At 42.5% G+C, this 24775-nt stretch overlaps 1 protein-coding gene across 1 annotated transcript in view; it reads left to right on the top strand.

Moving 5' to 3' along the window:
- The window catches only part of RNF213 (ring finger protein 213), a 394954-nt gene that overhangs the window by 37356 nt on the left and 332823 nt on the right, over nt 1-24775 (top strand). Inside the window, exons 3-6 of the mRNA XM_073568003.1 lie at nt 9514-9680; nt 14532-15620; nt 17260-17351; nt 22078-22236. Of these exons, the coding sequence (XP_073424104.1) occupies nt 9514-9680; nt 14532-15620; nt 17260-17351; nt 22078-22236 (1507 nt within the window). The remainder of the gene's footprint in view (nt 1-9513; nt 9681-14531; nt 15621-17259; nt 17352-22077; nt 22237-24775) is intronic.

Below are 24775 nucleotides of genomic sequence, written 5' to 3'. Positions count from 1 at the left end.
GATTTTCGTCCCTCCGAACAACCATGAGGGTCCTGGGAAAGATGGTGGCGCGGCGATAGAGGCAGTTCCCTTTGCCCAATTTCACGCCAGACCTCTCCAACACGCCATTTTGTCGAGGTGGAACAGGTCGGCTCTGTCCCTGGATCGCCCTGTTCGTCTTTCATGCCGGATCAAGCGGTCACTCAACTGGTGGTTGACGTCACCTCTCATCCTCTTGGGGCGGTCTTTTCTTCCCGTTCACTGGCAGATTGTAACAACGGATGCCAGCCTCCTCGGCTGGGGTGCAGTGTTTCGCAATCACACTGTTCAGGGTCGTTGGTCGACTCAGGAATCTGCTCTGCCGATCAACGTCCTAGAGATACGAGTGATCCATCTGGCTCTCGTCCACTGGGAGAGGCTCCTCAGGGGCCTGCCTGTCCGGATTCAGACAGACAATGCCACAGCGGTGGCATATGTCAACCGCCAAGGAGGGATACGGAGTGTCTCAGCCCTGGCAGAAGTGTCCAGGATCCTTCAGTGGGCAGAGATTTCGGTACCGACAATCTCAGCGGTACACATCCCCAGCGTAGACAACTGGGCCGACGATTTTCTCAGCCGCGAGGGTCTCGCGGCAGGAGAGTGGTCCCTACATCCGGAGGTATTTCTTCAGCTCTGCCGTCGTTGGGGAACCCCGGACGTAGATCTGCTAGCTTCTCGCCTCAACAGGAAAGTCCCACAGTTTGTATCCAGGGCTCGAGATCCTCTCGCAGTGGGCGCCGACGCTCTGGCCATTCCTTGGTCGCAGTTCGAGCTCCCCTACCTGTTTCCTCCCCTGCCTCTTCTTCCCAGGCTGCTGAAGAAAATCAAAGCAGAAGGAATTCCAGTCATTCTCATCACCCCGAATTGGCCCAGAAGGGCTTGGTTCGCGGACATTGTCAACCTTCTCACGGACGCCCCCTAGAAGCTTCCAGACAGGGCAGATCTGCTGTCTCAAGGCCCGATTTGCCACCCCAATTCTCAGCCGCTCAATTTAACGGCGTGGCTGTTGAGACCGAGGTTTTGAAACGAGCAGGATTCTCCGGTCGAGTAATTCATACCATGATCCGAGCCAGGAAGCCATCATCTTCCAAAATTTACTACCGTACTTGGAAGGCCTATTTCACTTGGTGTGAGGCCAATAACATCGCGCCCATGTGCTTTTCGCTCCCTTCCGTTCTGGCGTTTCTTCAGGCAGGGCTGGATGCGGGGCTTGCTCTCAGTTCCTTGAAGGGTCAAGTTTCGGCGCTGTCCATTTTGTTTCAGAAGACGTTGGCCTCCCGCCCTCAGGTCAAAACCTTTCTTCAGGGCGTGGCTCACACGGCTCCTCCGTATCGAGCGCCCGTGGATCCATGGGATCTTAATCTGGTTCTTGAGGTTCTGCAAGGTTCTCCTTTTGAACCTCTCAGGGATGTTTCTCTTTCTCTCCTTTCTCGGAAGGTAGCTTTTCTGGTGGCCATCACGTTCATCCGGCGCGTGTCAGAATTGGCGGCTCTTTCTTGCCGCTCTCCTTTCTTGGTACTTCACCAGGACAGGGTAGTTCTGCGGCCTCCGCCCTCTTTTCTTCCGAAGGTGGTGTCCTCCTTTCACCTCAATGAGGATATTGTTCTGCCGTCCTTCTGTCCGAGTCCAACTCACCCTCGGGAGCGGTCCCTGAACAAGCTGGATCTGGTCAGGACGATGAGAGTCTATCTGTCTAGGACGACTTCCTTGCGAAAGACAGACTCTCTTTTCGTCATTCCAGATGGGGCGCGGAAAGGTCACCCGGCTTCCAAAGCTACTATTGCTCGCTGGATCAGATCGGCAATTTTGGAGGCCTACCGGGTTAAGCATCGAGTGGCCCCTCCGGGGATCAGAGCGCACTCTACCTGGGCAGTGGGTGCTTCCTGGGCGGTACGCCACAGAGCCTCCGCGCTGCAGCTTTGCAAAGCTGCAACCTGGTCTTCGGTTCACACGTTTGTGAAATTCTACAAGGTCCACACCTACGCTTCACTACTGAGGCCCGAGTAACTCCCTCTTCTGGTGAAGAAAGGTAGTGAGCCTGATTGTCAAACACCTGGGGCTGATGATGATGACTGGCTGAGTGGAGTTAATGACTGGATATAAGGCTGCCGACGCCCTTCTGGCCTGCGGGCGATTTTCTCTGTGGACTTCTAGGAAACCAGTCTGATTCCTGCTCATCTAAAGCTAAGATTTCCGCTTTGCCTTTTTGCATTAGTGTTTTGTTTTCCTTGCTTTTCTGGATTCTGCCATTCCCTGCTGGGGTGAGCTGAATCTCCTTTTGCCGGTTGCTCTGTCTTCAGAATATTCCTGAGTACTGACATAGTCTTTTTTGAAGCCTAGCGTCTTCAGGGCCTTTTTTACTGTCAGTTTGTTGGCTCTTATTTTCATAGGGTTTTTTCACGGATTGCAGACAGCAGCCTTCCTGTCCTTTCCTATCTAAGCTAGCTTGGGCCCCATCTTTGCACAGTCTATCTTTCTGTCTGTGTTTTGTTCTTTCTTCTTGCTTCACCGTCATTATATGTGGGGGGCTGCCTTTTGCTTTGGGGTCTGCTCTGGGGCAGTTTAGATTTCCCTTTCTGTCTTTAGGCTATGTAGTCCTCCGGCTGTGATCGAGGGGCCTAGGGCATCGTAGGAACCCCCCACGGCTACTGCTAGTTGTGTTGATAGGTTCAGGGGTCTGTAATCCGATAGCTGCCAACTTCTCTGGTTTTCTGGACTTAGCTAGCATTTCTATTTTTGCCTCCTACGGTGACTCAATCATAACAGCCAACCTAGGTAGAAGGTTTTTGCAGGCTGCGGTGGTGAGTCCGCTTGGCTGATGGAAGTTTGTTTCCCACCCCAGGGACTGCTTTGGGACATCCCATGGTCTCTGTGTCCCCCAATAAGGCAAACGAGAAAACAGGATTTTTGGGTTGCTTACCGTAAAATCTGTTTCTCGGAGCCTTCATTGGGGGACACAGCACCCTCCCATGTTCTACAACTCCTGTTCTTACTTTGGTTGATTGGTTACAGTTGAATTGTTTGTTCTGTTCTCAATCTATTCTGTTACTTCTCCTACTGCTTTCTCACTAACTGAGGAATTCCCTGCCGGTCGGTGGGGTGTACACTGCGGAGGAGGAGCTAACCTTTTTTTGTGCATAGTGTCAGCCTCCTAGTGGCAGCAGCATACACCCATGGTCTCTGTGTCCCCCAATGAAGGCTCCGAGAAACAGATTTTACGGTAAGCAACCCAAAAATCCTGTTTTTTGTATCCCTTTCCTTCTCCCGTAGATCTGTTGACAATTCCTTTGCTTTCAACATGACTCACAATCTAGAAACATCAGTGGCTGGATGAAAGATGCAAGAGTCTCTCTGGATCCCAGAAACTCACTCAGCTTTTTTGCACACACTGATTACACGCAAGCAGGTCACAGGTGATGATGTGACCTTTAGTAGCCATTCAAACCCATTTGTGTCACCTTCTGTGCATGTTATCAGGCCAAAATCACCAGGGTATGTGAAATTTTGATCAGGGTCATTTGGATGTTTTGGGTTGTCATTATGATTTGAAAAGAGAAAACACAGTAGTTTGACAATAAATGTCTTCACCCAACCACTAACCATGAGTGGAGAAAAAGTTTTGGTTTGGTGTTATCATTCATATTCTCTGGAAAAAGGCCAAGAAAGCAAAGTTTCTACTGGTGTATGTAAACTTTTGAGCACAAATGTACCTAAAATGACAAGCTAAGCAGATAATCACCCTGAAAATTTTGACAAAAAGAAAAATACTGGTCAGTTCTCCGGCATTTATGTCTTGATATCCTTGCAACAAAGTAAACATTTTTATAATTGAATCCAATTGTGACGGTCTATCCCAAATCAGTAGGAATCAAATGATACTTACAATAAAGGAAGTAATCAGTGAATTACAGCAATGTGAAGAGAAAAAAATGGAATTTATAATATACTCATCTCGGTTGATGGGCCAGAGAAGAGAAAATCCTTGCAGCGTACAGTGAGTACATGCACGGGGGAATTCACAATATAATTTAAAATATTGCAGTCATCATATTACACAGCACTGTGTACTGACAATTGCTCATTTTGTCTTTCTGCCCAGATAATTCTTCTCTTTTGTCTGTTCCATGTAGAAACAGGAAGTCTCTTTTCCCTGCATTTATCATCCCCCTCTTCAACTCTTGACCCAGCTGCTCCACTCCTCCCCCTGCCAGGGACGTTTGCAGTGGGATTCAGGTAGTCAGTCTTTAACCCCTTCACCCCCAAGGGTGGTTTGCACGTTCGTGACCGGGCCAATTTTTACAATTCTGACCACTGTCCCTTTATGAGGTAATAACTCTGAAACGCTTCCATGGATCCCGGTGATTCTGACATTGTTTTCTCGTGACATATTGTCCTTCATGATAGTGGTAAAATTTCATTCAAATAACTTGCGTTTATTTGTGGAAAAAAACGGAAATTTGGCGAAAATTTCGCAATTTTCCAACTTTGAATTTTTATGCCCTTAAATCACAGAGATACGGCACACAAAAAACTTAAGTAACATTTCCCACATGTTTACTTTACATCAGCACAATTTTGGAACCAACTTTTTTTTTTTTGTTAGGAAGTTATAAGGGTTAAAAATTGACCAGCGATTTCTCATTTTTGCAACACCATTTTATTTTTACAGACCACATCACATTTGAAGCCACTTTGAGGGGTCTATATGATAGAAAATACCCAAAAGTGACACCATTCTAAAAACTGCACCCCCTAAGGTGCTCAAAACCACATTCAAGAAGTTTATTAGCCCTTTAGGTGCGTCACAGGAATTTTTTGAATATGTTAAAAAAAAAATGAACATCTAACTTTTTTTCCACAAAAAAAAAAAATACTTCAGGTTCAATTTTTTTTATTTTACCAAGGGTAACAGGAGAAGTTGGACTGCAAAAGTTATTGTGCGATTTGTCCTGAGTACGATGATACCTGATATATTGGGGGAACCACTGTTTCGGCGCATGGCAGAGCTCAGAAGGGAAGGAGCGCCGTTTAACTTTTTCAATGCAAAATGTCACGTTTGGAGAGCCCCTGATGTACCTAAACAGTGGAAACCCCCCACAAGTGACACCATTTTGGAAACTAGACCCCCCAAGGTACTTATCTAGATATGTGGTGAGAACTTTGAACCCACAAGGGCTTCACAGAAGTTTATAACGTACAGCGGTACAATTAAAAAATATTTTTTCCTCAAAAATGATGTTTTCACCCCCAATTTTTATTTTCCCAAGGGTAACAGGACCCTAAAGGTTATTGTGCAATTTGTCCTGAGTACGCTGATATTCCACATGTGGGGGTAAACCACTATTTGGGCGCATGGCAGAGCTCGGAAGGGATGCAGCGCCATTTGACGTTTTTGGCTGGAATTGAGATCTGACACCATGTCGCGTTTGGAAAGCTCCTGATGTACCAAAACAGTGGAAACCCCCCAACAAATGACACCATTTTGGAAACTAGACCCCCCCAAGGAACTTATCTAGATGTGTGGTGAGCACTTTGACCCCTCCAGTGCTTCACAGAAGTTTATAATGCCCGGGCGTGAAAATAAAAAATTTGTATTTTTTTCCACAAACATTATCTTTTAGTCACCATTTTTTTTATTTTCCCAAGTGTACCAGGAGAAATTAGACCCCAAAAGTTGTTGTCCAATTTGTCCTGAGTACGTTGATACCCCATTTGTGGGAGAAAACTACTGTATGGGCACATGTCGGGGCTCAGAAGGGAAGTAGTGACGTTTTGGCATGCAGACTTTGATGGAATGGTCTGCGGGTGTCATGTTGCCTTTGGAGAGCCCCTAATGTACCTAAACAGTGCAAACACCCCACAAATGACCCCATTTTGGAAACTAGACCCCCCCCATGGAACTTATCTAGATGTGTGGTGAGCACTTTGAACCCCCAAGTGCTTCACAGAAGTTTATAACGCCCGGGCGTGAAAATAAAAAAATAATTTTTTTCCACAAAAATGATATTTTTGCCCCCAATTTTTTATTTTCCTAAAGGTAACAGGAGAAATTGGACCCCAAAAGTTGTTTTGCGATTTGTCATGAGTAGTCTGATACCCTACATGTGGGGGTAAAACACTGTTTGGGCGCATGGCAGAGCTTGGAAGGGACGGAGCAGCATTTGACTTTTTCAACTCAGAATTGGCTGGAATTGAGATCAGACGCCATGTTGCATTTGGAGAGCCCCTGATGTGCCCAAACAGTGGAAACCCCCAATTCTAACTCCAACCCGAACCCCAACACACCCCTAACCTTAATGGGAAAATGGAAATAAATAAGTTTTCTTTTAATTTTATTATTTTTCCCTAACTAAGGGGGTGATAGCGGGGGGTTTGATTTACTATTTATGGCGGGTTTTTATGTTTGGCAGCTGTCATATGCTAAAAGACGCCTTTTATTGTAAAAATAGTTTTTGCATCACCACATATTGAGAGCTATAATTTTTCCGTATTTTGACCCACCGAGTCATGTGAGGTCTTATTTTTTGCAGGACAAGTTGACACGATTGGTACGATTTTCGGGCACGTGACATTTTTTTGATCGCTTTTTATTCCGATTTTTGGGACGCAGAATGAACAAAAAACAGCGTTTCATGAATTTCTTTTGGGGGGGTGCGTTTACACCATTCCGCCTGCGGTAAAATTGATAAAGCGGCTTTATTCTTCGGGTCAGTACAGTTACAGCGATACCTCATTTAGGTCTTTTTTATGTTTTGTCGGTTTTATGCAATGAAAACTATTTTATATAAAAAATAATTTTTGCATCGCTTTATTCTGCGAGCTATAACTTTGTTTTTTACTTTTTCGCTGATGATGCTGTGTGGCGGCTCGTTTTTTGCGGGACAAGATGACGTTTTCAGTGGTACCATGGATATTTATATGCGTCTTTTTGATGGCGCGTTATTGCACTTTTGGTTTGGCGGTATGATAATAAATCATTATTTTTAGCTTCGTTTTTTATTTTTATTTTTTAAGGGGTTCGCTAAAGGGGTTAACTAATGGAACAGTTTTATAGGGCAGGTCGTTACGGATGCGGCGATCCCTAATATGTGTACTTTTATTGTTTTTTTTTTTTTTTATTTCCAAAAAATGGTTTTATTGGGGGAATTTTTTTTTTTTTTTCTAATTTATTTTTTTAAAATTATTTTAACACTTCTTTTTTTTTTTTTTTTAACTTTATTACATAGTCCCAGGTGGGACATCACTGTCCTGTGACAGATCGCTGATCTGTAACATCACAGATCACTGTGACAGATCAGCGATCTGTCACAGGCACTGCACAAGGCTTCCTCCTTGCCTGCGCTTTGCAGGCATGAGAAAGCCAGCTTCCTGCAGGCCCCCGAAGGCCCCTGCCGCCATCTTGGATTCGGGGGCCTGCAGGGAAGGAGCCCCCCCCAGCAGCGCTGCACATTGCGCTGCTGTGGGGGGCTCAGGGAAGCACGGAGGGAGCCCCCTCCCTGCCGATGCTTCCCTTTAACCCCCGGTACACCGCGATCATGTTTGATCGTGGTGTGCAAGGGGTCATCGTGTCTGGGGCGGTCCGCGACCGCCCCTGACACATTGTGCCGGGTGTCAGCTGTGATAATTAGCTGACATCCGGCCGCGATCAGCGGCGCTCACCACGTGGGCGCCGCTGATCGCGCTAGACGTACTATCCCGTCCATGGGCATAGGGGCCCGGGTCCCATGGACGGGATAGTACGTCTGATGTCAGGAAGGGGTTAATCACGTGATGTAATAGATCTAATGGAAAACAGAAGAATTAACTGGGTAGAAAAGCAAAATGAGCAACTGTAAGTACACAGTGCTATATAATATGATGACTGCAATATTTTAAATTGTGAATTCCCCCGTGCGTGTACTCACTTTGCACTGCGAGGATTTGCCCTTCTCTGCCCCAGGAACCGAGAAAATTAAGGTGCCCAATTCCTCAACATAACCTGATATGGGAGAGTCAGGAGGTGGCCTCCATCCATATCAGATGGTCCACCAACCCTGCCAAAATATGTGAGTGGTCAACTTTTATCTAATCTGTATGGGTCACTCTTTTGATTGGAGCTGATATCCCAACTGTGCCATGTTTATGCTGTGTGTTTGCATCTGTGAACTTCTTGTGTGCTTCTTCAGTTACTGGGATCTACGGCTATGTTCCCACGATGAGCATTTAATGAGTTTTTGATGTTGAAGAATTTCTGCAGCATCTTTGCATCAGTTTGGTAAACTAGCTTGCTTGCGTTTTTTCATTGTGTTTTTGAGTGATTTTTTTTTACATATGTTTTTATTGCGTTTTTGACAATTCAATTTTTGGGTACGCAGGCCATGCCGATGTATGCGGATGCCTCCGCATGCGTCGTTTTGACGATGTGGCGACCGCAACAAAGTGCAGCTCTTTGCGTTCGGCGCAGGTCGCCGCACTGTCGAAACGACGCATGCGGAGGCATCCGCATACATCGACATTGCCTGCGTACCCAATGCAAAAGATAGGGTACGCAGGCCGCATGCAGATGTAGGCAGAGCTGGCCGGAGGAGGTGTGGCAGTGGGCGGAGCTTCATGGAGGAGGTCTGCAGCCCTCCGCAGTTCGGCCATCCGCAAATGTGAAGCCGGCCTAATTTTGTATTTTGTGCACTGTATTTTTCAGGGTGCAGCTAAGCCCAGCACGTTGGGTCTTGTATACAGGGGGTGTTCACACTGTGATGCATTGAGTGTGTACTGGCCAGCTCGCCTAATCAAAAAGTAGGGGCGTGACTAATAGGCTGAGAACCAGACACTATGCATTACCTTTGTGTGAACAGCGCCCTATACGGGCCTTTATTGTGCAATTGTATACTGGGCAGTCAGCCCCTCCATGAATGGGCAGGTGGAGAGTGGCTATTTAGTATTTTGCACCTGTGTTGCTAACATCTTGCTTTATGGGCTGGCTGCATCCTGTAGTGCATTGTTCCAAGACCTGGGCAGGTGAGTGGGGCAGCACAGGTGAGCTTCATCCAAAACGCTGCTATTCCTGATCATGGGCATGTACCATTAATCTTCAGCTCCTCCGTGGAGATCTTACCAGTGCCCGATGTCTCCTCAGGCTGTGCGGCCTCGGCAGCAGTGTGCTGACCTGGGGGGACTGACGCGCATTGCTCTATTCCAGTCCCGGCACCGCAGTGTTCAAATGGATTTTTGTCTGAAAGACTCGAAAATATTTGGCTATAGGAAGAAGGGAGATGCATCTTCCGGACAGCTCCACAGGCTGCACAGCATCACTTGGAGGGCCGTATGTTGTGCAGGCCTGCAAGAGGTGAAACTAGCACTAAAGCCCTCTTCCTCTCTGCAGAGGCAATTTGCATCTTTAGTTACTTGTATGATGCATTTATATATCTTATTTGCAATCATTTGTATGATACATGTCTTATAATATTTCTAATAACATATCTTACTATGTGTTGTAATGTGATGCAAAACTCTTTACAGATGACATAAACAAGAAGGTACCCTCTCAAAATGAGGATAACCTGGAGCCTGGGAAAGAACTGGTTTCAGATGAAAGTATCATCACTGCCCGTAGCCATCCAACAAAAGTACCCGATGATGAGCCTCGCTCACTGGGAGACACTGGTCCACCAACCAAGAAAAGGAAGGTTTGTAACTTCACTGGCTGAATGACACTAATTTTCTTACGACAATGTCACTGATCAAAAAATGGCACACTGTGTATTAAAGGGAATCTGTCAGCAGATTTTTGCTGCCTAAATTGACAGTATGAGGTACGGTCAGAAACCCTGATTCCAGTGATGTATCATTTAGTTTACTGGGTGCAGCAGTTATGATATAGTCACAGTTTATAACCTCGCCCACACCACTGAATAGCAGCTCTCTGTCACTATATGATATGTACAAAGAGCAGCCAATCAGTGCTGGGGGTGTGGCTGGACTAGGAGGCACACTACAGCTAGTCCTGTAATTTCCTTCTGATAAAACACTGATTATACTGAAAAAGCAACGCACAGTCTAGTAAGTGACTCGTCACGTAATCAAGGTATCTTCTAGTGACAGATCCCTTTAAGCGACAATTGTTTAGCTCTTGACGTTGATGCGTTGAAAACAGGAAAATGGGTAAGTGTAAGCATCTGAGTGACTTTCACTGGAGCTAAATTGTGATACAAGTTAAAGGGGTTGTCCGGGCTTTTCACATAATCTCAGTACATATCTGGGCTGCAGAATTATGACAATAAGTAATTTACTTTCTGTCACTAGTTTGCACTGTTTTCTAGATATTCTGAACAGAACGTCGAAGGGGGGGTGTTATGGCATTGAAATGAGAACTAGTCGTAACCTCCTACTCTACTCCAAACCTGCCCTCTATAGCAACAACCCCACCCTCCATAGCTACAGGCCCTCCCCGTCCACATGAAGAAGCCCTCATCACACAGTAACAAATCCTCCCCCTCTAGCAGCCTCACTGCAGAGAGCAGCTGCTCCTCCCCCAGACACACGCTGAACAGTGACCTATGGAAAGTGAAACCAAACCAGTGAGGAGGGAAAATCGTCCTGTATTCTGGGACAAGCTGCTCCCATAAGTATTTGTGTCATTAGAGGCACAGTGCTCACACATACATTGCACCAAATCTGCTGCAGTGTGAAGGCATGAGTGACACAGAGCTGTCTCATTCACACAGCAGAGGCTTTGTCACACAACAGATTACATCAGTGACTGCCATCCCCTGTGCAGATTAGAAGCTGCAGACCCCCATCACTGGCCACCATCACACAGTCTGTTCTCACTGCTGCCAGCAGCCTGGGACAGTGAGGCAAGGAATTACTGATAATGAGTTATGTTAGTGGCCCAGAATACAGGACGATTTTCCCTCCTCACTGGTTTCACTTTCCATAGATCAGTGATCAGCGTGTGTCTGGGGGAGGAGCAGCTGCTCTCTGCAGTGAGGCTGCTAGAGGGGGACGATTTGTTACTGTGAGATGACGGCTTCTTCATGTGGACGGGGAGGGCCTGTAGCTATGAATGGTGGGGTTGTTGCTATAGAGGGCATGTTTGGAGTAGAGTGGGAGGTTACGACTAGTTCTCATTTCAATGCCATAACACCCCCCCCCCCTTGGACGTTCTGTTCAGAATATCTAGAAAACTGTGCAAACTAGTGACAAAGTAAATTACTTAATGTAATAATTCTGCAGCCCAGATATGTACTGAGATTATGTGAAAAGCCCGGACAACCCCTTTAAAATTTGGCAAAAATATTAAATCTTGGGGTGATCCTGGAAAGCAGTGGTTAATACTTAACAAGACACGACAACTGGTGAATTTGGTTCCCAAAGTTTTTATTAATGTGCATTAGAAGCAAGGCCTAACCTGTTTGGTGCCATTCCATAGACAGAAATTGTTCAAAGAGTTAAATCTGGCCATGATAGAAACGTATCAGACAGCGCATTGCATAATGTATGATACAGGGCAGGTGGTTTTAATGCTATGGCTAATCAAGTCTTTGGTTTCAAGTCTACTCAACTATTTATTATTTGATACTTTGCTTATATAGTGCCATCATATTCTGCAGAACTCTACAGACATTACCATCACTGTCCCCATTGGGGCTCACACACTATCAGTATGTCTTTGGAGTGTGGGAGTAATTTGGAAGAAACCCGGCAATCACGGGGAGAAGATACAAACTCCTTTTAGATGTTGTCCTTGGTGGGATGTAATCCCGGGTCCCCCAGCGCTTCAAGGCTGCAGTGCTAACCACTGAGCCACCGTGCTGATCTCGTAATAAAGACAAAGTACTTTCTAGTGATTTTTTTTTTTTTTTTTATAAATGCAGCCAAAAAACCTTTGGTTTTATTTACCTCAAATGCTGCAGCGGAGCAGCTTCCGTATATATCTCCTATTTGTAAAAATTATAGAAAAAGAATGCCAACTGCTATTCGCACACCTGCGATGGGGTGGATGATCAATAATTCAACTACACACAGATAAAGGCTTTTAGAAGATGCTAAAGTCTCATAACCCAAATGTTGTCAGATACACTACGTACATCAATTGTCCGGCGCTTAAAAGTATACGTCCAGTAAAGCATGAAAACTTGTCATGTTGTCTAGAATGAGCCTTAGTAAGGAGGAGCGATAAAGACCCTGATATCGCTTTCACTGTGTATATGTTTAAAGGCCGAATTCCATATACAGTGCCTTGCGAAAGTATTTGGCTACCTGGAACTTTTCAACCTTTTCCCACATATCGTGCTTCAAACATAAAGATACCAAATGCAAATTTTTGGTGAAGAATCAACAACAAGTGAGACACAATTGTGAAGTTGATCGAAATTTATTGGTTATTTTACATTTTTTGGGAAATTCAAAAACTGAAAAGTGGGGCGTGCAATATTATTCGTCCCCTTTACTTTCAGTGCAGCAAACTCACTCCAGAAGTTCATTGTGGATCTCTGAATGATCCAATGTTGTCCTAAATGCCTAATGATGATAAATATAATTCACCTGTGTGTAATCAAGTCTCCGTATAAAGGCACCTGCTCTGTGATAGTCTCAGGGTTCTGTTTGAAGCACATGAAGACCAGGGTACACAACAGGCAGGTCCGTGATACTGTTGTGGAGAAGTATAAAGTCGGATTTGGATACAAAATGATTTTCCAAAACTTTAAACATCCCAAGGAGCACTGTGCAAGCGATCATACTGAAATAGGAGTATCATACCACTGCAAATCTACCAAGACTCGGCCGTCCCTCTAAACTTTCATCTCAAACAAGGAGAAGACTGATCAGAGATGCAGCCAAGAGGCCCATGATCACTTTGGATGAACTGCAGAGATCTACAGCTGAGGTGGGACAGTCTGTCCATAGGACAACAATCCGTCGTACATTGCACAAATCTGGCCTTTATGGAAGAGTGGCAAGAAGAAAGCCATTTCTTAAAGATATCCATAAAAAGTGTTGTTTAAAGTTTGCTACAAGCCACCTGGGAGACACACCAAACATGTGTAAGAAAGTGCTCTGGTCAGATGAAACCAAAATCGAACTTTTTGCCAACAATGCCAAGTGATATGTTTGGCGTAAAGGCAACACAGCTTATCACCCTGAACACACCATCCCCACTGTCAAACATAGTGGTGGCAGCATCATGGTTTGGGCCTGCTTTTCTTCAGCAGGGTCAGGGAAGATGGATGGAGCCAAATACAGGACCATTCTTGAAGAAAACCTGTTGAAGTCTGTAAAAGACCCGAGACTGGGACTGAGATTTGTCTTCCAACAAGACAATGATCCCAAACATAAAGCTAAATCTACAATGGAATGGTTCACAAATAAACGTATCCAGGTGTTAGAATGGCCAAGTCATAGTCCAGACCTGAATCCAATCGAGAATCTGTGGAAAGAGCTGAAAACTTCTGTTCACAAACGATCTCCATCCAACCTCACTGAGCTCGAGCTGTTTGCCAGGGAAGAATGGGAAAGAATTTCAGTCTCTCGATGTACAAAACTGATAGAGACATACCCCAAGCAACTTGCAGCTGTAATTGCAGCAAAAGGTGGCGCAACAAAGTATTAAGTAAAAAAGGGGCCGAATAATATTGCACGCCCAATTTTTCAGTTTCTGAATTTCCTCAAAAATTTTAACCAATAAATTTTGATCAACTTCACATTTGTGTCCCACTTGTTGATTCTTCACCAAAAATTTACATTTGGTATCGTTATGTTTGAAGCCATGATATGTGGGAAAAGGTTGAAAAGTTCCTGGGGGCCGAATACTTTCGCAAATCACTGTATGAATTTATTGTTTAAAAGTTGATCTGATCTCATTGATAGGGCTTGATTTACTAAGACCGTAAAGTGTTAAAATTGGTCAGATTTATCACAGCGGTTTATGCTGTTTGTGATAACTTTGAAAGTTTGATGACTTTTAGCGTAAACTAGGCTACAAAAACAAACAAAAATTAAAGCAAAAAAGTAAAAAAAAAAAAAAAAAAGACAAGACTTAACAATTTAAATCACTAACACCAAACTTTTCCACAGCAGCCTTTGAAAATTTCCAGTCTATCAAAACATAAAATTATTGAACTGATACAGTAACTGTCGCAAAGAAAAACAAACCTAAATTCCAAAATTGCCGATCAAAATGTTTGCAACACAAGTTTTCAAACTTTTCACAACTTTTATCACTTATTTATCTTATAATTCTCTACTTCATTCACACTGGATAATTATCAGTGTAATTTATGAAAAGGAGACGATACTAAGTATATTTGAGCCGTGTTTATAGGCCTTTAATATTATAAGTGGCTTTTTGTAACATTGAAAAGCAATGGGAGTTAGGAGATGTTAAGTAGTGACATCGAGAATGATGAAGACGCAAGCATCCCCTGGGACATCATGCCAAGAAACCAAAGGTATGACATAGGAATTTTTAAGAATCAAATGTATATCTTGTATTTCTTCAAACTTTTTGAAATGTGCTATAATTCTATGTTGTACAGAAAAGGAACAAGAAAAAGAAGAAGAAAGGAGAATCCAATGAATTTGCGTCTCTTCCTGCCACATTGTTTGAACCCAAAGATATTGATAGTACTAGTGATAAAGAAGGTGAATGTAGGAGCCTCGAGGTGTGTGCCGAAAACAACTCTGTCACATCAGCTGTACAGAAATGTTCAGAGATAAAGGAATCTAAGCAAACAACCAAAGAAATACAAGAATCGATGGAAACCACAGAACAGAAACATGAGGGAGGGAACTCGGAGAAACAAGAGGTAAACAAAGAGTCCAGCAGGAGGGTACTGACTGATAAAGTGACAAAAAGTGCTGAGAACCAAGTAATATCAAGTAATTCAGTTACTTTAGGAAAATTAAAAGAAAGCAAATCTCATGATGGGAGTCAACCAGATAAGAAGCAAAGCACAATAGAGTCTGAAAATGTGACTACTAGCCCTGCTATGATGACAAATGACAGAATCACAAGCAATAAAGACTTTGAAAATAGGGACAAGGTCATTGATCAGGTCACTTTAGAGAAGTCTGAAGATCTTACTACTGGTCCAGGTAAAAAAGGAAAACAGACTGCTAGCACTGAGGGATCTGAAAACAAGGACAATGTCGGGTTGATGGAGACAGTTATACCCAGTGAACCAAAGTCCAGATTGACAGATGGGAAGGAGAATGATATTTCCCCTGGCAAAAATAACTCAGATCAACAAAATATGGATGAGACCAATAAACTGACGGAGGAAAATAATAATTCTAACAAAATGTCTGTTGCAGCACAAGAAGCTGATCAGCAAGAGAAAACAACGCCTGGCACCAGTGCCAATGATAATGATGGCACAAATGAAAACACTCCTAAAAATGTTTCTAGAAAAAGCAAAAAAGACCAAGCAGGAAAGGATCCTAAAAATGATGGTGATAATAAAAGAGATTTAAGTGAGCCAAACACAAATCCTCCAAATAAGAAGGACAATGATGAGCAGAATGAGAGCACTAAAAACAATTCTAAAAATACCAATATGCAAGACGAAAAAAACAAAAAAGGTGAAAACAAAGCACAGAACAAACAAGAATCTAAAAACTCTGAGGTAGGTCCAGATTAATGATATGAGATGTGTTTGGATTCTTGTATAAATATACAGCCTGTAATCCCATGACACACACACACAATTCCCAAGATGTGGGTCTCTATTACAAACATAACCATGACAGAGGTTGGAGGAAATCCAGCTTTACTACAAGTCTAATGGTACCAATAATACCGCCACACTGTGACCACATAATAACATCACATAGTGATGGGGTAATGCAACCATACTGATCATTACCAAGCATAACTGTACCAAGAACATTATTACCACCATCCAGTGACCTTGTAATGGTAATATCAGTTGTACACCAGGGCTCTGCAGACTATATATGTGAATACTGTACAGATATGTTCAGTTATTCTCTCACAACATTCCCGCTGATCGTATTAATTCACTTTCTCTTTTCCATTCTGTCCAGATCGCAATGACCATTTCTTCCATCCATGACTCATCAATGTAGAATGTACCACAGAGACCTCTTAGGTTTACTGCTTTTCCATCCTCCTCTTTACATTCCTTCCACCTCTGCACAAATCATGCAGTGCTATAACCAATGTCCTAGACATCAATAATGCCCCCGCTTTGTGCCTCTTCATAGTAATAATGCCCTTCTGCCTCATTGAAGTTTTAGAGTATCCCATATTAATAATATCCCCTATGCTTCATAATAATAATGTGCCTCTCTATTATAATAATAATCCCATCGTGCCTCCTTATAAAAAATACCCCCCCTCCGTTTGTGCCTTAAAAAATTTAAAAAGTAAAGTAAAACCTGCTTTATCCATCATCTGTGCCAGTCATAGACAATGATGTCCTATGCTAAAGATAGACCTTCAATATCATATTTGTGGAGGTCCGACATCCAGTGTCCGCCATCAGTCATAGGATTTAAAAAAAAAAAAAAAAAAAAGCAGAAAAACTAATATTCACCTCACCTTTCCATCCATACTGACTGGTAATGCGCTCCTCCGCTGCAGACTGTGGGCTGACATAGATGGCTGAAGTGATGTCATCTCGTCCTATGATGGCGCTGACCTCTAGTAGACCAGAAGCCTCCTATGACCAGACTGAATAAGTAGAGCAGGGAGCTGATGGCTCAGTGCTACGCTATGGTTGTTAACAGGATGCCTGAGGGCGCAGATGCTGTTAGAAATATTTTGGGCTGTTTCAGTCCATGGCTGGACAGGCCAGTCTGACATTTGCCAGAATTTCCAGATGGCCAGTCCGGCCTTGGTCCATCCTTATCTTTTCTTGAATTTCTTGAAGGACCCCAATTTCTCATGATACAAATCCATTAGAGTATTTCCTTCTGACAGTCTGTAACACTTATCACAATCATGGATGGTGACACATATAAATAGTCATGTTGTAAGAAACAATCCACTCAGTCAAGCTCGTCAAGCATTCTCACACACACAGCAGATAGCCACCCATGAACATTTGCACTCCACAGATATATCCATCCATACACGCACACTCTGGCTGTTGTCTTTCTTCCTCGGTGTATTCCTATTTTAATGTGATATTAAATGCAGATGGTTGCATTTATCAAGCTTTACTACGCAATTCTGAGACTTAGAATGATTTTTATGACATGAGAAATTACAATAAAATACAATTTTCTCAATCACTGTAGCAGATGCAGAAAGTGGAAAAAGCAGAAAAACAACAAAGTGAAGAAAAAACAAAGATATCAAATAGTGAAGCAACAGATCATGCAGCGATAAGGTATAATACAGTTATGTCGACATATTTCAAATACTTATTTTTTTCTTCTTGGTGAGTGTTCATACTGGTGTTTTCAGGAACGCTAAAATCCTACAGAAAAACGGATTGATAAAGAGCAGAAGGGCTTCATTGACTGTAACGGGCTCTGAATGGGTTGCGTTAAGCAATCTGCACATTAATAAATTAATAGAAAGTGGAAATTAGACGGACCCAATCATAGTCAACGGGGACTCTTTAGTTTCAGTTTGAAACCGTTTTAGAACTGATATGTTTTTCAAATTAGTTCTGTTTCGCTATTTTCTCGGATGTGAGTAGAGAAACAAAATTGAAATCACCAATGTGAACTGAGCTTTAGGATTTTTCAGTGTATAAGCCAGCTGTCAGAAAAACAAATATCACATGTTCAGTAATAGGAAAAATCAGCGAAAGTTACAGCATTTTCTCATGTGCTATCAAAATACCATGAAACTGAACAATCAATCAAATGTGTAATGTGTCATGTGATCCACGAGTGTTGGCTAAAATTAACGTAACCCCTTTCTGACATCAGACGTATTATTTCATCCATGTGACCTGGGCCAATTTGACCATGGACGGAATAGTATGTCTGAGCGATCGGCCGCGATCACAGGAGGTGCGCGGCCGATCGCCGCCAGGTGTCAGCTGATTCTGACAGTTGGCACTAGGTGCCAGGAGCGGTCACAGACCGCTCCCGGCACTTTAACCCCCGAAATACTGCGATCCAACAAGATTGCAGAATTCCGGGAGCCGGCGCAGGGCTGACAGCCCCTCTGCCTTTGGATCGGAGACACCGCGGCGTGATGACATCCGGGTCACCAGACCTAGCAAACTTGCTGATCATACGTAGTGCATGATCACCAAGTCTCTTGTCAGTGCAGCGCTGACCGCTTCTATGGCATGCAGATGCTGCTTCATCTGCATGCTATAGAAGCGATCAGCCTGCAAAAAACGATTGTCTCATAGTGGGACAAAGTAAAAAAAAAGTTAGAAAAAAGTTTTTTAAATAAATTTTAAAAATATTTTTTAAAAAATCAATATATACTCTATCACTAATGCGAAACAACCCAGCTGCATAATCGGTGCCAATGGGCTAATACAAAATGAAGAGCTACCCAAATATCTAATACCAACTCCGATTAAACATGAAAAAACAAGAGGACTAAATAAATATTTGGTATTGCCGCGTCCGCAACGACTCGACCTATAAAACTGTCCCACTAGTTAACCCCTTTAGTGAACACCATAAAAAAAGCAAAAAAAACAAGGCAAATAACAATGCTTTATCATCATACTGCCAAACAAATAGTGGAATAACACGCAGTAAAAAAGACGGATATAAATAAACATGGAACTGCAGAGCGGGGAAGACTGAGAGCTGTGTTCATTACCCGTCGCCGGGGAACAGCGCTTACTGTAACGCTTCTTCCCTGGCGCCGATGCGTGTGACATGGATGACATCCATGTGTGTTATGTGTATGCACGTGTGCGGGACGTTTTATAGCCTGTGCTGACATTGAAAAATTGACGTCAGCGTGTTTTGCCCACGGACACATGGTCCGTGGAAACAAACTGACATGTGTACAGACCCATTCACCTGAATAGGCAAATAGCCATATGGAGAGGCTCGGGAGGAACCGAGAGCTAAGTAGTAATGTACAGCCACATATGGGATATTGCCACATTCATTAACCCCTTAATGTCCAATGACGGACACAGTCTGTCATCAGACATCTCCCTTGCTTTGATGAGGGCTCCGGCGCTGAGCCCGCATCAAAGCTGGGACATGTCAGCTGTTATGAACTGCTGACATGTGCCCGCAATAGGCGCGAGCGGAATTGCCGTCCGCCCGCGCCTATTAACTAGTTAAATCCCACTGTCAAAGCTGACAGTGGGCATTTAAATATCATTTCTGGCTGCCCTCATCGCCGACCCCCGTCACTTGATCGGGGGTCGGCGTCATGTTACCTGGACAACCAGAGGTCTCTATGAGACCTCTATGGTTGTTCCAGGCATATGGCTTTCAGCGCCACCCGGTGGTCGGCGCTCAAAGCACAGCAGTAAATCTGCTACATATGGACGCTATTGAAGCATGCCAAAAGTTAAAAAAAAAAAAAAATGTTTAAAAATTAAAAAAGAATTTAAAAAACCTAAAAGTTCAAATCACCCCCCTTTCGCCCCAATCAAAATAAAACAGTAAAAAAATCCCACATACACATATTAGGTATTGCCGCATTCAGAATCGTCCGATCTATCAATTAAAAAAAAAAAAGCATTAACCCGATCGCTAAACAGCGTAGCAGGAAAAAAATTGAAAACGCCAGAATTACGTTTTTTTTGGTCGCCAAGACATTGAATTAAAATGCAATAACAGGCGATCAAAAGAACGTATCTGCACAAAAGTGGTATCATTAAAAACGTCAGCCCGCCACGGAAAAAATAAGCCCTCACCAGACCCCAGATCACGAAAAATGGAGACGCTACATTTTTTTTTTTTTTTTTTTTTTTTAAGCAAACTTTGGAATTTTTTTTCACCACTTAGATAAAAGAGGACATAGACATGTTTGGTGTCTATGAACTCGTAATGACCTGGAGAATCATAATGGCAGTTCAGATTTAGCATCTAGTGAACCTAGCAAAAAAGCCAAGCAAAAAAACAAGTGTGGGATTACACTTTTTTTGCAATTTCACCGCACCTGGAATTTTTTTCCTGTTTTTGAGTACACGACATGGTAAAACCAATGGTGTCATTTAAAAGTACAACTCGTCCCACAAAAAATAAGCCCTCACATGGCCATATAGACGGAAAAATAAAAAAGTTATGGCTCTGGAAAGAAGGGGAGGGAAAATTGAAAATGCAAAACCAAAAATACCCCTGGTTGTTAAGAGGTTAAAAATTGTGGGACAAAGTTTGGTGCCATTTTTACCCACTTCTTGTGTGAAAATGTAAATTCTGGGGCTAAAACAACATTTTGGTGGTAAAAATGTAATTTATTCTTCACCGCTCAATGGTATAAAATACTGTGAGGCACGTGGTGTCAATATGATCACTGCACCCCTAGGTGAAATCATTGGGGAGTGTAGTTTGTAAAATGAGTTAATATATAGGGGGTTTCTATTGTTCTGACAACTTAGGGACATGTGACATGGCACCCGCAAACCATTCCAGTAAAATCTGAACTCCAATATGGCGTCTCTTCACTTCTGAGCTTTGCACTGTGCCTCAAAAGTAGTATTCCCCACATATGGGGTATCGGCGTACTCAGGAGACATTGCATAACAAATTGTATGGTGCAGTTTCTCTTGTTACCCCGATGAAAATGCAACATTTGGGTCTAAAAACATATTTGTGGGGAAAATGTGATTAAAAAAATATATATTTTATTTTTATGGCTCAACATTAGAAACTTTGTGAAGCACCTGGGGGTTCAATGTCCTCACCACACATCTAGATCAGTTTGCTGAGGGGTCTAGTTTCCAAAATGGTGTCACTTGTGGGGGATTTTCACTGTTTGGGCACACCAGAGGCTCTCCAAATGTGACATGGTGTTCGCCTATTGTTTCAGCAAATTTTGCGTTCAAAAAGTCAAATGGCGCTCCTTCCCTTCTGAGCTCTGCCGTGAGCTAAAACAGTGGTTTTCTCCCTCATATGGGGTATTGGCATGCTCAGGAAAGACTGCACAACAGTCCATTTTTTTTTTTCTTGTTACCCTTGTCAAAATAAAAAAAAAAAAATTGGACCTGAAGTAAATTTTTTTGTGAAAAAAAAGCTAAATGTTCATTTTTTTCCACATTCCAAAAATTCCTGTGAAGCACCTGAAGAGTTAAAAAACTTCTTGAATGTGGTTTTGAGCACCTTGAGGGCTGCAGTTTTTATAATTGTCATTTTTAGGTATCTTCTATCATATAGACCCCTCAAAGTGACTTCAATTGTTATGTGATCCCTAAAAAAATGGTTTTGTAAATTTTGTTGGAAAAATGAGAAATCGATGGTCAAAGTTTAACCCCTGTAACTTCCTAACAAAAAAAAAGGTTCCAAAATTGTGCTGATGTAAAAGAAGACGTGGGAAATGTTAGTTATTAACTATTTTGTGTGACATTTCTCTGTGATTTAAGGGAATGAAAATTCAAAGTTGGGAAATTGTGAAATTTTCAAAATTTTCACCAAATTTTCGTTTTTTATTTTTACAAATAAACACAAGTCATATTGAAGAAATTTTACCACTATCAAGATGTACAATATTTCACAATAAAAAGTGTCAGAATCTCCAGGATCCATTGAAGCATTCCAGAGTTATTACCTTATAAAGTAACAGTGGTCAGAATTGTAAAAATTAGCCCGGTCATTAACGTGCAAACCACCCTTGGGGGTAAAGGGGTTGATATATTTGGAACAAACTTCCAAAAACAGGCAAGAAATCCTAATCCATAGATTTGGTATTTTTAGCACTCCTCTTAATAAATTTGCACATTTAAAACTTGCTAGCAGGTATTAGACCTAAACTTTGTGGACAATTGTACCAGCAAGATAAGAGCTAGCACAGACATAGATATGAGTATCCACCAAACAGAATATGAAAGCAATGATTAGATTTTCTACTTGTTTTGTTATTTTTTACTTGAGATCATATATACAATTATAAACCAGTCACTTTAAAACCATTGAGTGTATTTCCCATGTGGTTAACATTCATTCATTTCTCTACAGGGAACGGGATTTTGAAAATCAAATCACAATTTACTTTCATGTTGTTGTATCAAAGGATTTTGATCTTAAAGTGAATGAAGATAAAGTGATAGTTAGAGGTGGAAATATGAAAGGATTTCAGGATTGGAAAAGTGTCATTTGTTACATGCATTATACAAAGTAAGTTACATAGCTACATTTCTGTCTTTTAAGTGGCTACAGTATGAACGTTCACCTACGCATTATTCCATACATTTCTAGTTGTGATTTAGTCTTATTAAAAAATTATGTAAAAGGATTTTCTCTCTATACATGTCATTTGTCCTCAGGGACATGGTGGTTTCCAAAACTGTGCCGCTAACTATAGACCTATCTCTAAACTCCTGGAACGCCTGGTCCACTCCCGTCTTATCCGCTATCTCTTTGATAACTCTCTTCTCGACCCTCTCCAATCCAGTGTCCGCTCTTTACACTCTACTGAAACTGCCCTCACTAAAGTCTCTAATGATCTACTAACAGCTAAATCAAATGGTCATTACTCCATGCTAATTCTCTTGGATCTCTCTGCAGCATTCAACACTGTGGATCATCAGCTCCTCCTCACTATGCTCCGTTCCATTGGCCTCAAGGACACCGTTCTCTCCTGGTTCTCCTATCTCTGTGACCGCTCCTTTACTGTATCTTTTGCCGGTTCCTCCTCCTCTCACCTTCCCCTTACTGTTGGGGTTCCTCAAGGATCGGTTCTAGGTCCCCTCCTCATCTCCTTGTACACTGCCCCTATTGGTCAAACAATCAGTAGATTTGGTCTCCAGTACCATCTCTATGCTGATGACACCCAATTATACGCTTCTTATCCTGACATCACGCCAACCTTTCTAGAAAACATCGGCGATTGTCTAAACGCTGTGTCTAACATCATGTCCTCACTATATCTGAAACTGAACCTGTCAAAGACTGAACTCCTTATGTTTCCTCCCTCTACTAATGTACCTATACCCGACATTGCCATTTCTGTGTGTGGTTCCACTATTACTCCCCAGCAACATGCCTGCTGTCTTGGGGGTCATACTTGACTCCGAGCTTTCCTTTGCCCCCTACATTCGATCACTGGCTCGCTCTTGTCATCTGCACCTCAAAAACATTTCTAGAATTCGACCTTTTCTTACTTTTGACTCTGCAAAAACTCTTACTGTTTCTCTTATTCATTCTCGTCTCGACTATTGTAACTCTCTTCTAATCGGTCTCCCTCTTACCAAACTCTCCCCTCTCTAATCTGTCTTGAATGCTGCAGCCAGGATCAATATTCCTCACCAATCGTTACACCGATGCCTCTACCTTGTGCCAGTCATTAAACTGGCTACCCATCCACTCCAGAATTCAGTATAAACTTATTACCCTCACCCACAAAGCCCTCCATGGCACAGCACCACCCTACACCTCTTCCCTTGTTTCAGTATACCACCCTACCCGCGCCCTCCATTCTGCTGATGACCTGAGGTTAAGACTTTACACGTGCTGCGCCAATTCTTTGGATTGCACTTCCCAGGTCAATACGATTAGTCCCCAATCCCCACAATTTTAAGCGTGCCCTGAAAACGCATTTATTCTGACTGGCCTATCGCCTCAACACATTAACCTAATCTATCCCTGTGTGGCACATCCAAAGGTTTTACCATAACCAGGTTCCCCACATCATGTTCCCACATGCTTTATGCATCCATTAGCCCTCTGTGTCTGTACTGTTACATACTTAACATTATGGCTGGTCCATACAATCAAGGCAACTGTTACCACCCACCTTTCGTGTCTACCTCTTTCCTCATAGACTGTTAGCTTGCGAGCAGGGCCCTCATTCCTCTTGGTATAATCTGTGATTATTGTTATGCTGTAATGTCTATTGTCTGTACAAATCCCCTCTGAAATGTAAAGTGCTGCGGAATATGTCGGCACTATAGAAATAAAATGTTATATATATATATATATATATATATATATATATATATATATATATATATATATATATATATATATATATATATATATATATTATATTTCTTCATAGAATTCTACATAGCATAATAGCCGCTAAATCAATTGCCAGCTTCTGTAACATCATTCCAAAACCCGACATGAAATGACACAAGGTTTACATACAGTAAACCATTTCACTTCATTTAGTTGTATATATGTCTTTGACTAATAATTAGATTAGGGAATGTGTGTAAAATTTTGGACACGTAGGTGTTAAATTAACGGGTAAATTCCTTGTAAAAAATTGAGTGGGCTCCCATGGTATTTTCTCCGCCAGAGAGGGAAAGCCAGTGAGTGAGGACAGATATTAATAGCCTAGAGAGGGACCATTGTTTTTGGCCCCCCACCCCCCGGCTAAAAAAAAAATCTGCCCCCAGCCACCCCAGAAAAGGCGCATCTATAAGATGCGCCTTTTCTGGCACTTAGCCTCTCTATTCCCATTGCCTTTAGCGGTGGCTCATGGGTTAATAATGGGTTAATGTCACCTTGCTATTGGAAGGTGACATTAAGCCGGGTTAATAATGGAGAGGTGTCAATAAGACACCTCTCCATTATTAATCCTATAGTAGTAAAGGATTAAAAAGACACACACATTAATTAAAAATTCTTTTAATGAAATAATCACACACAATTTTTGACCACATTTATTATTCTGCTATTCCAACAGAATCCCTGGTTCTCCTGAAAC

The sequence above is a fragment of the Dendrobates tinctorius genome, unplaced genomic scaffold, assembly GCF_039654945.1.
Source record: "Dendrobates tinctorius isolate UK_male_01 unplaced genomic scaffold, ASM3965494v1 ptg000020l, whole genome shotgun sequence".
Classification (NCBI taxonomy): Eukaryota; Metazoa; Chordata; class Amphibia; order Anura; family Dendrobatidae; genus Dendrobates; species Dendrobates tinctorius.
This window is presented reverse-complemented; position numbering and strand designations above follow the sequence as displayed.